At 40.2% G+C, this 12,942-nt stretch overlaps 1 protein-coding gene across 6 annotated transcripts in view; it reads right to left on the bottom strand.

Moving 5' to 3' along the window:
• Positions 1-12,942, bottom strand: part of mast2 (microtubule associated serine/threonine kinase 2) — a 106,045-nt gene that overhangs the window by 82,747 nt on the left and 10,356 nt on the right. Inside the window, exon 1 of one of the 6 annotated variants that reach the window (XM_023794690.2) lies at positions 548-630. The exons of the other annotated variants lie outside the window; for them this stretch is intronic. Within the exon in view, the coding sequence (XP_023650458.2) occupies positions 548-592 (45 nt within the window). The 5' untranslated portion in view covers positions 593-630. Of the gene's footprint in view, positions 1-547; positions 631-12,942 lie in introns of those variants that run through there. 6 annotated transcript variants of the gene reach the window in all.

The following is a 12,942-nucleotide window of genomic DNA, read 5'->3' as shown; positions in this document are numbered from 1 at the left end:
ACGAGTCAGTCAATGCACTACTGACCATCTCGACCCCTGTGCAACCTATAGCCACAGCTCAAACAGCTAGGCGGCTCACTGTAGCGCATCTCCTCTGCAGATGCTGCAGCCATGATAGTGAGCTACCAAGAGAATAGCCCTTTGTTTACACAGCACATGTGAAACGAGCGTGACCGTTCAAGGTTCAAAGCCTGGCAGAAAACAAAGCAACCAAAGCCATCCATAGTGCCGTTACCTGAGGACAAGGTGTGCCAGGCCGAAGAGCTCCCTGCAGTCCAACAAAGTGGGTAAAGCACCAACCAAACTGGGGTGATGGCTGAAGACAAGACCCTTGGATAGGGATACTGCAGACTGTATCCCATGTTACTAAAAGAAAGCTAATGCCTTTGCTCTGCCCAAACCTCAGCAAACATTGCCTGCTGCCATTTTTAAATAAATACTCATAACTGCTCCTCCTTTCATAGCCTCGATCAAATACTAAAATGCTGCTTTGCCCCTCAGCATTTACAGATATCACAAAATAGGGCTTTCAGCACTCTTTACTTACCTGGACAACACATTCCAGTCCTCCTTCACCACCACTCGTTGCCATTTTTCCTTCGTTATCCTTTGACAATATGTGAAGCACAGGATTTTCAGTGCCTTGTCAAGTACCCTACACTGCAGATGAACAACCCTGAGGTCCAAAAACATAAACGTTGCTGCAACAAGAGCATCTGCAAGAGCAGACAATTTAAACAATTCCAACACTCAGCAAAACCTGAGAAGTTCTGATCTCATATTATGCAGCTTTGGGCCAGTGGCAGTGGTGCTACAGACCTCACTTCCTGACAGCTGTGCTGTAAAGACCAGCAGGGGAGAAGCCTATAGCGCAGTTCTTGGCAGGCCACCTTGGAAACAGAGGTTCACACATCACCCATGTCTGTACATGTGCATTGATTAGCATGGAATAGTTCCTTGCGATGGATCCTACAACAGAAGGGCTGTGGACCACAAGCAGCAGCTCTGGGAGCATCATCTGTTCTCTGGAAGTTCCCCAAAACAGCCTGAATAGCAGACAAAGCCAGCACGAGGTCAGCTTACTGTTTTTTTCCACCCCTGAGGGCAATAGGAGCACAGAAGGCAAGGTTATAAGTAACCACACAAACAGACCCTGGATCCCAAAGGGTCATATCTACCACAGTACAGACAGAATATGTCTGGCAACGCTGAAAGAGTTACATAACCAGCTGTTACAGACAGCTGCATGATCAAACTAACCCACCCTGCAAAAACAGAACAGTTTTTATGCAGTACGTTTTTTGGGACAGCAAAGATAAAAAGCAAAAAAAATGCTCTGTTTTTTCCTTTATTAAACAGTGGTTTACTGAACAATGCATGACTGTCTTAAATAAAAAGTGTGTTAATACTGCTGAAACTTACTAAAAAAGAAATTTAACAGTAAATCAAAATAAATATTCTCTTGCATAAATAAAAGTAAAATAAATATCCATTATGGTATTTGTATTCACATTAACGACTTCCAGTTTCACATTAGGATGTACGTGCATGTGTAATCATCCGCCCCTTTCTGAATGTTTCTTGGAGGAAAACAAACACACAAAGGTTCCAGATTTGCTGCATTCATTCGGCACATATGCATACCGAAATTTTTCAGTACGAATATGTGTACCATTACACTCCTAATGATCACGTACATATGCACCCTTAAACTGGCAAACACACAAAAGCTAAAGGCCTCATAGCAGAAGACATCCAAAATCAACTTTGTCTAACACAGCTCAGAGGGTATTGAGGGACAGAGGTTAGTAAACATGTAGAAAGAGGAACCCCTTGCTAAAGGGCCACGTGTTCACTACCTTGGCATCCTTATGCTGGGGACTTGACATGATAAGTCAGCCCTAGTCTGTCAAAAGGGGACATGGGGCCACTGTGTGGTGTCCTCAGCATTGACCTGCCCAAAATGTCACACAAGCTGACCTCTAACAGGTCCCCATGCTCTAATCTGCCTCCTGCAGCCGTGTGAGGTCACTCCCACCCCAGTAGCATGCTGAAACGCCGCCCCCCCCCCCCCCCCAAGCAGCACAGCATGGCAAGTTAAAAGGCAGAAGGAAAGAGAAACTAATTAAAACCCACCCTTCACTGGAAGACTGACAGCAGCCAATGTCCCAGCAATGCAGAGCAAAGGATGTGTCATTTCCTGTGGCGCATAACACTCATAACAAACCAAGAGGTGAACTGCAGTTGTAAGCTGCTTAATGTACCAGAGGGCTGTAGCTGAAGCTGAGACGGGTGGAGAGCTCTTTAAGAAATCAAAGGTCCCTGCAATTTCCCAATAACAGCCCTGCTCAGCCACCCAAAGCCATATTAGATGACAACCTAACACTTTTTACTCCCCATTCTTCTGTCAGTAATGAAAGCAAAGTTCACCAGCAGCATTACACCAGGGAGATGGTGCCGCCGTCCACCGTGACTAACAGCTTCATTACTGGAGACCTGCTTGGCTAACAAGGCACTCAGCAGGGGCCCACGAGAGAACAGGCCAACTCACCTCAAGGAAAACCACAGCGGGAACTAGAGAACACTCAGCTCTGTTTATTAGGTATTCTATTATACATAAGTCCAAGATTGCCAGCCAGTCGAGAAGACTTGTTTGTACCACTCTTAAGTTCTATCATGCCAAGAAGGTCCGTCCCACCCCCCAGGGTCAGCTTTCACATGACGATCAGAAACGATTTATGATTTATTCTAATCAATAATGTTTCTTCTGACTGATTAGAACAGTGCGGTCTAGAGTTGTAAGCCAAAAGTAAAGCATTTCACCCTTTCTAGCCAGCTGTGCTGCTCTGGATTAACAAACTAAGTCTACTCAACAAAGCACCAAGCCAAAACCATTTAAAAATGCCAAAATCCAGCTGCAGATTCTAATTTCCTTCTACTGAGAAGATTTATTACAGTTTCATGTAATGGTACTTAGCAGATATTGCACAAGATTATTTGGCACCACAGCAATTAATAACTTTAATAAGGCTAGCCATCGAATAATCATCCTTAAAAACCACGTCACCACCTTACAATGAGTGGGCCGGCCCCAACTGATTGCAATGGAAAAAAGCAGATAGCGCCAGCCTGGTTCAACCTCATTCTTCTTTGGCACAACAGCGGAAAACAGAACAGATCCTAAAAACAAAGACATTCACGTTTAATGTAATGAGGGCAGTAGACAGGTTAGCAGCTGAGGGGGGGATTTCCACACAAATCCAACCAAATTAAAATCAACTTTTATATTTTGTTCACTGGCATGTGAATCAGTCTATTAGGCACAAAAACTCCACAGAACATTTTAGCTTTTTACTGCAAACAACCAGTTATACGGTGCTGTATTTCATAGGCAGCTGAAGAACTTTTCTTAGTATTTATATGTAAAAGGCAGGGCCAGTAAGTTTTACACACATTAAACAAGAGAACTGGCTATGGAAAGAGATGCATTACTTAGGCTTTTGAGAAGTTTTATACTGCAATTTTATTTTTTGTACTTTTTTTGTATTATCAAATTGGAGTTGACTGCAATTTCCACAAACTAAATAAAATAAACAGGTTTCCATCTTTTTTTATTAAAAAGGCTACTGGCATGGTAAATTGATACCTTCACTGAAAAAATGGGTAGAGGGGATGGGTCTGGTGAGAGGTTTGTGTGGAGGTTAAAGTCTTGGCAGATTTGTTGATGAGTCTGTGGAATAACAGTTTTAAATCATACCTTGATGTTAAATAGAAGAGCAGAGCTCAGTTCCCCACCAGAACACTGCAGTCATGCTTCATCCTCGACCCCCCCGACAATGGCACCTACATCACACATGTTTTTCATTTTGTCATCCCCCCCAACCCCCCAGAACACAAAGCCAAGAAGCCGCCTGAGAAATACCATTTTTGGCTACCTTGATAGCATTAGAAAAGTTCACACTACACAACATTCAAAGTCATCAGATCGCCGTACCGCTCACACCATACAATTTATCTTGTAATTGGGAATCTTGAAGTCATTGTTCTTTACTACATGATTGATCAGCAACAGGGGATCACAAACAAGATCTTTCACCGAGAGGCACTATAAATTATTGAAACGTTTTAATCAAATGACAATATGATTTACATTTACAAATGCACGACAAAATGAACCCTTGTATACAAAGGACTTTCAGGAAATGCTATTAGGGTGCTTTTCCACTGCACCAGGGACCAAACTTTTGGAATGGTACTTTCCCTTTTCCATTGACTTCCAGTAAAGTACCAGTACCAAAAGTTCCAGTACACAAAGTACCAAAGCAGATGGGGTATGCAAATGTGTTCATTGTCAATTGGTTATGCAAATAGCCTGCCGCAAAACCAGTACAATTGCCAACTTGGGAAAAAAAAGGTGGTAATAAAGTAAAAAAGTGATAAAGTAAGTATTGACTAACGTAGAGACCTCAAGCTTTAATTGTGATCTGGAAACGGAAGATCTGGATGGCATGACAGGCTAACTCTACCTAAGGGAGCTAAGAAGACAATACAGTAAAACATGTTTAATAGAGTGTTATGCTACACGATTTTAGCTCACATTTTCCACTTGCCAATAGTTTTTGGAGATTTCCGTCAAAACCAAAAGATCGGAGTTCAATCAGCACTCAACTGCTATGTGTGACCTATTCAAAGATGTGACCTGACTCAGTCACTGATGCCAGTCATATCGAGAAGGCTAAAAAACTAGGACTTGTCGGCAACGCCAAATCCTATGATGTGAAAAAAGTGTTGCGACAGCCAATGAGAGCGCAAGACACAAAGGGTGAGGGAAAACCCAGGGGAAGGGTCACATGCTAAATTCACATTACATAACTTTTAAAGTTGTCAGATTGCTATACAACAATAATGGTTGTAGCAAAAAATCAACGATCTGTTTGGACCCAAGAAATGAAAGAAAGTTTGGTTGAGCTTTAGCAGGAGCACCAATGCCTTTTTGATGCTACCGACGACCTGTATCGAGAAAGAGAAGAGGTGGATAGAAACTGCCAGTTCTCTTCAACATACCATAATTTCTGCATGCCACTTCTGTGTTTTCATGACAAAACGTAGTCTAGAGACCAGGTGGACTTGTCAGGAATTCCTCCTGGATTCCTCCAAGATCTTGTTGTGAGAGACCCCAGTCACTGATCAGTCATGTAGTGCATAAACTCCATATTTCAAGACAAGACATGTAGTGTGAGCTTAGTATTACGTGTAGCACATGCAGGCGGATCTTCAATGATAAATAAAAACATGAGAGTGAGCCACTTAAGGCCCATATAACACCTTCCTTACAGTGACGGAATTACAACATAGGAAAATGGGCAGAGAGGTGAGGCTTGTGTATGGAGAGCGTCTCAACATTTATAATATACTGCTTACATTGCCATATCCAGGCATCACACAGGTCACTCACCGATACACATATGATTGGCTTGGCCCAGGGAAGGGCCGCAGCAAACCACTCTCCACGCAGCAGCTGCAAATGGCCTGGGAAGCCACTCTATTACAGTAGCGCTGTGCACACTGTAGACAAGAATATTTCTGCTAAAGCTAAATCAACCTGAACAAACCTCATAGAGCAGAAGTGGCTTGATACAGCAGACCAAGGCATGTTGAAGACCTGTTGCATAAGATGACATTCAGTAGGGGCTTACTTAAGAGCAGCTTATACGTACATGCATGTTTGGACGAGGCGGTCTCTAAAGTCAAGCCCACATACAGAAATGCCTTCGATTATCATCAACCCTTGGCAAGCAAAATGAAATGCCGGTTTCTGGATTCATTTATTGCATCTGCGGGCATATGACAAAATAAAGCAATCTCAGCAAAAACGGGTCAATGGGATTATATGACAGGACTACACCCCCCAAAAAAGCTTTGTTTGCAGGTAGCTTTCATGATGCCCTTCGGAACATTGAAAGTGGACCCTTTGGGAAGCCTTCTCATTTATTTAAATTCAAATTACTTTTTCCTCACAATTCGGCAGCGATGTACTCAGTGCCAGGGTACTGTGCTTCTGTGAGATCACAGTAGTGGTATGGCAAGGTAAAGATGTAGCAAACTGAAATAGCCACCAACAGCTGGCTACCAGGTAACACAGAGTGACCTGCAATATTCATAGACCACATAAACTCTTTGCATCGGTCAGCAAGAACAACAGGATAGAGTAGGTCTGCTGAACTCCTCAATGGGAAAACATGAAAGTCGAGTCAAAAAGCCATCATATTATACATGCCTTGCTCAGACTAAACTGAACCCACCACTTATTTTAAACATAAAATTGCTTTTTCACAAAAACAGTGAATTTCAGATGTCAATAATGGCATCAGAAACCGCAAAAAGCAGCACAAAAACAGAACAGCATTTTCTTCCAGCAACTCATTCATGCTTGTGACTAGGATCCACATGCCACATCACGGCACCAGATGCTTCCTAACAGGCTTGTGTGGTGTGACAGTATTACGGTATACCCTAGTATTTAGTAATCCCAAAGTAAATTTTTTTAATACTGCAAAAAAACAGACATTTTCTTTCTCTCATCTTTCTATTAAACTGATATGGAAATGTTGTATTAAGGCAATGTACTGTAGTGCACAGCATTATCAGTGACTGGAGCCACAGCTTTCTCAATAAGCCCATTTAGGCCGTCTCTCTTTCGGAAGGTTACAGTAGTCTCCATGATTTACCTTTTTATTTTTTTTTTATAAATACAGTCATATGCCATATACGGGGGTGAAATGTCTAGAAGCTGTGATGGTATGAAAAAATAGATACAGTCCAAGCTTAGTTCCTAAACTCATCTCTTCTCTCGTATGATACCTTACAACAAAAAGAAGGCTTCACGTGAATGGGACTTAGCATGTTTCCTCAGAATCTCACTTCCCACAGCTAGGATTACACTGCATTAGCCAACATCAGGGCATCAGAATAAGGGTGAAGATGAATGAGACCGGGCCTGTAGAAGGAGTGACAAGAGAGTAAAACCTACCCTGTAAAAAAAATCCCGTAGTTTTTACGGAAAAAAACTGGCAGCTGGGGTTACCAGAATAATTCCGTAAAATATACAACAAAACAGTAATTGGGTTTACCGAATAACATGTCAATTTTACAGTATAAACCAGTAAATATAACAGAAGTCCAGTGTGTTATATGCTGGTTTAAACTGTAAAATGTACATGTTATTCGGTAAAAGCAATTACTGTTTTGTTGTATATTTTACAGAATTATTCTGGTAATCACAGCTGCCAGTTTTTTTCCGTAGAAAATACATGTTATTCGGTAAAAGCAACTATTGTTTTGCTGTATATTTTACGGAATTGTTCTGGTAACCCCAGCTGCCAACACTCTCTTGCCGAGGTAACACGCTCTTTATTAGTAGTCCAGAAAAGAACTACACCAGGCACCCAAAGAGCACCGAAACACTTATACACAGGAAACACGAGGTTGTCAGACGCTCAACTGTAAGACGCATACACGGTGGGAGATTTACGGACGCTAATTACACACGAGGATCGGACAGGGTACACATAAGACACAGGTAAAACACACGCGACAATAAGGAAATATAACCATTAGCAATAACAACAACAATACAAGGGCTATTTACAAATGCGCGCGGGGCATGCTGGGACATGAGCCCCGCCGGTGATGCAGTATTTTTTTATCACCTCAGTGGAAAAATACCTTCTTATCAACGGACCAGAGGTGTTGCCATGAGGCGAAGTTCTGACGGTAGCCCCAAATGTACCGTCAAAAGCTGTCTGACAAACCAGAAATCCTGAGTTGTGTGGACTATTTCTTGTTGGTTCGTAACGCACGTAGCAAAAAGCAAGTGTTGATATATCATTTAAAGTTTTACTGTTTCTCATCTGTAAAGCACAGAATATTAATTTGTAAAATGTAACACGGTTTCTTTCAGTATAAACAAAGTTGACCTGATTAAAAAAAATATTATTTTCACACCGTTATGGTGTAATTTTAACTGTATTGTACTGGTTTTTATATTACAGTTTGTTTGCGTTTAAACTATAGTAATTTGTTAACTCTACCAAAAAATTTTTTTTAAAAAAACATATTTTTTAAAAATTAACATTTGTTTTTTGTTAAGTATTTTACAAAATCTTAATGTCAAATATACGCTGCTCTATTGTTTTTCCTTTTACAGTTTTTTTATGTCGCTATTTTACAGAATTTCTCAGTTAATTTCACGGACATTTTTTTACAGTGTAGGCCTGTCACGATAAATTTTGCTGGACGATAAATTGTCCCAGGAATTATTGCGATAAACAATAATATATCCGCCAGTGCGAAATACGGCTCACTTGCTTCCGGTTTGAGTAACTATGAGTGCAAGAAAGGATAAACTTGTTTCAGAAGCTAAAAAAAAAAAAACAAACAATAATTTCCTAAGTGCACCACGTCCTCAAAATACAATCGAGTTTTAAGTTTCCACGCAAACCTCTGGGAAATTCTGCAAATCCAACATATTTATACTCACATTTCATGTAATTTATGGCCACATTTTACTTTACCACTTATAGTGAACACGTCTGCCTGGGCGAAATTGATAATTATAACCGGATGATCATCATAACCAATTTTTTCTTCTTCATGTCTCAGTCTGACACGTGTATATTTCTTACATGAATAATAGGTAATAAAACAGACAGTGTCACTAATTTTGATTGCAAAATATTCTTTACATGACTGAATTTGCATACAAAGGGTGACCTCCTGTAGCGTGAGGAGACTGAAGCCCCTTTCAGATACACACTGCTGTCCTGAACTTTTCTAGACATTGCCCAGACAGGTTGTGTGTGCGTGTGTGTGTGTGTGTGTGTGTGTGTGTGTGTGTGTGTGTGTGTGTGTGAAGTAGGGATGGGTATCGTTAGGATTTTATCAATACCAATACTGCTTATCGACGTTGATACTTCGATATTCTTATCAATACTACTCAACATAACGTGGTGCAAAAAGTTCACAACACGATGTGAAGAGATTTAAGAGATATTTTAAATAGAAAACTTTCTTGAAAAAATAGTTTTCTGTATTCCTGTAGTGCTGCTTCACTATCCTGCTGTTCCCGGATGTAGAAGGATGAATTTCAGACCATATTTTAAACTTAAGCCTTAAATGTAAAATTTGGTAGCGTATTTGTAAAGCGAAAACAAGAGGATAGAATATTACCTCGAATTATGAAGATGGCATTAAAACACATTGAATGTTTCCAACTGAATTTGTTGTCTTGAAATTTATTTTAAGGCGAAAGTAAACGAGCTGAATTCAGGTGATCGAATTATAAAATATATGAAAAACATTGATTATTTGCATAGTCAAAACAATTGGAGAATATGTACTCCTTTTCTGTACAAGTCAATTAATTAAATGTTCTGACTGCCAGCTAATTACGCCCCACCATGACCCCAGTCTCCACTTCAAGGGACTGTTTCCTTTCAGGACATGAGGCCAATCAACATGAAGGACAGTAAATCATTTAACAGAAATTCTGAAACGATAATACTGTCACCGTTATTCATCACCACCCCTCAGCAAAACTCAGATTTTTCCATTTCATATCTTTATACAAGTACTATTCTGGTGAAACACTATGTCAGTGGTCTCAATTCCTGCTGCACGATACGGCCAAAAATGTTAGAATAATAATTTCAGGCAATACCAATAATCACAAATGCCAAATCATTTTTTTTCCCCAGTTTAACGGCTGATTTTTGTTCCCGAGTGAAAGTTCAAGAAACCAGATGGTTAATTGTGGGTTTAAACTATTCTTTATCATCAGAACACAACAAGCGCTTTCTAAATCAGAGGTAGAAGTTGAATAGTATATTTTAGTCACCACACACAAAACGCTGCCGCTGGCATTCTTCCTAGAGTTTCTGAATTCTCCGTGGATTATTGCAATGTGGATTTCTAATGGGCTTCTATTTAAAATTTCACTGAATTACCATTATTGGATGATTGCTTTGGACTAACTCACTGCTCTCCTGGTGAACTGCACTGTTGTCTTTCGACTGCCTGCCCTATTGTATTCTCTTGTTCTATAAATCTCCCATTTGTGTTTTTATGGCTGTGACTGTGCTTGTGCTCCATTGCCAGGCCTGACAAGCAGTCACATTGAAAGTGACAATTTCACTGTGAGGCAAAATGTGTCGCCAATGACACAATGGATCTTAAATTACATCAAAACCTAAATCAAGCATTTGTTACATTAATATTGAGGACAATTATAGAGATTATTATCGTTTTATCACACAGCCCTACGACACACTATTCCATCAATCTAAACTCCCTTCATGTTAATGAAATGCATTTTAAAAGCTAAACACTGTTGATAAAAGCATATTCAAGTTTAAAATTAAGTCTCATTTAATGTTTATTCTTCCTTTCTAGGACGAAGAGTACTTTAAGGAAGAAGAGATGCTGTGGTCAGCTGGCTTAAAAAGATTTTCCACAGAACTTTTCCAGGGATAAAACTGTTTTGGCAAATATACAATCCATAGACACATACAATACAGAAAATTACTTTAGTAAAAATTAAGCACACTGTACACTTCTGGTAAATGAGAGCCTGTTAAGCTTTGTCCCTGCTGCTGACCGTACAGTCATAGGAGAGAAAACATCAGGAGGAATTTTGCAGTGGGTTAAAAAGGACAAGGGAGTCAAGCCTGAAAAGAAGCCAACGCTGCTGGTCCGGTTCAGACACACAAAACAGCTTGCCTGGGTTTCCATTCAGAGCAAAGCTCCCCAAGTTGACATAACCCCAACTCTTGGATCAGACTCCCTGCTTCATACGAGCTTCGATAAATACATTCCTACCCACTAAGACAATTTCCTCCTCAAGATGTTTCTGTTCGCCTCCGGGACACTTGACTGAACAGCCCTGTGGCAAATAAGGCAAACATGGTGCTGCAGAGGCTTGTAAAGGTGTTATTTGGGTGGGGATGGGGGGTGGACAAGATATCCCCAGACAGAGCCGGCTGCTAGCATGTAATCTAGGCTTGGGCGGTAACACGGTAATATGGTATACCGCGGGATCTAAAAATAGCAACGGTATCAGTTTCAATACCATTATACCGTCATAAAAACAATGCACTTATATAGGAGACAAGGATTAAATATTAAATACAATTTATTTAATGTCTAAAAATGCGTATGCGTGGTTGTCATCACGTGACAGCGTGGAGGAGAACTAGAGAGGTGGGGAAAGATGGCAGGTCCCGCACCAAGTGACCTGGTCTCGGAAAAGAACAACTTCTGCAGTTTGGCAGTATTTCGGGTTTCGACCGAACGAGAACGGGGAGGCGGTAAATATGGATTTAATTGATTCAGGTATTTTTATTTGGTTTACGTTAAAAACAATATTGGAAATAAGACTGGAAAGAAGTTTATGTTTAGGACTATTGCTTTGCAATACTTTTTATAATATGGATATGTTTATGTTAATTCAACTCTGGTTGACTGTTGTGGGTCTATTTGCACTTTTTTATAAGCTGCTGTTCTTTGTTATTAAAAGTAGTTCAGGCGGTGTGATTTAATTTGACTTGTGTGCGCGTCTGCGCGAAAACTGTTCTGGAAGTTTATGTTAATTTAATTCTGTTTGACTGTTGTATTTGCACTTTTTTATAAACTGCTATTTGTTGCTAATAAAAGTTGTTAATATTGTTCTGCATGTTATTTTGTTATTGTTTCAGTATTAGTGTTTGGTGTTCAGTTTCTGAACGGTTTAGGCACAAGCCAACAGTTTGGTGACGCTGTCTGAGCCTTACGTCACAATTTTTTTATTATTCAAGGTAATACCATATACAGAGGTAAAATAGGGAGGAGGTTTGACGGTTGGATCATTTGGATACCGCCCAAGCCTAATGTAATCCCACAGCAATGAGTTTGCAAGCCAGCCAATTGCTGCTCATGGGGATGAGTACAGCTGTTAGGAACACGAGCAGGCATTCAAGAGGACAGACCAGCTTTGGGGGTGGCCAGTTGTACATCTGCATGTTCACAAGCCCAAGTCAATTTGACTGAAGTGATACAATGCCAGTGCAGTGAAACACAGCCTACAGTTTCGGCATTGCCGAATTCGGAACTGAAGCTCACTGTAATGCCACATAATTTTGGGGAGAAAAAAAAAAAAATGGAAAAAAAAAATGAAATCAAAAACAACTCCGTAATCAAATTTCATTTTCAAGTCTCATTTAATCCAATATACCCAGCCAATATTTACCTTTGGTTTACACTGAATCCGAGCCCTAAGACAGATGTAGTTTAATATGCATTAACAAAGAATCCACAAAAGGCTCTCTTTTGCATCTCCATTATCACACAAACATTTACTGTGGTGGGAGCTTCTGATTTTTATTATAACTTCCCTGGTTCATGTGGAGATGTAGATCTAGCTTAGGAATGCTTAGAAAGGAGAAATACAGAAAACTCAAGCAAGGAGCTTAATACTCAAAGTACAGCCCATTCCCTGGTCAGTCATTTAAAATACAAGGAAGACGGGATGCAGTAAAACCAGGGCTAATCCCCATGATCCTACGACTGCAGTGACAGATGAGGCCAAAGAGAAAATTCTCAGACATCAAATCGGGGAACAATGTGGCCATTAACTCACATCACACTGACCACCGTTTTTATGGGTACAAAATGACTGTTCTGATCATCCTGCAATAAAACCATTATTATACTTAAAACACCACATAATCCACGCAACCCCATTAACCTTAATTCATTTTACATACTGTGGAGATGCTAGCGAGTGGAGTGGTAACCTAAAAACTACCACAAGTCATAGAAAATACAAGAGAATAAAGGGTGAGCTAACCAATAAAATGTAACACACAGATACAATACTAACTGGCAAATCAGGAGACAAATTCTGAAATA

The sequence above is a fragment of the Paramormyrops kingsleyae genome, chromosome 15 (assembly GCF_048594095.1).
Source record: "Paramormyrops kingsleyae isolate MSU_618 chromosome 15, PKINGS_0.4, whole genome shotgun sequence".
In the NCBI taxonomy this organism is placed as follows: Eukaryota; Metazoa; Chordata; class Actinopteri; order Osteoglossiformes; family Mormyridae; genus Paramormyrops; species Paramormyrops kingsleyae.
The sequence above is the reverse complement of the archived record's forward strand: the minus strand, read 5'-3'. Positions and strand labels throughout refer to the sequence as shown.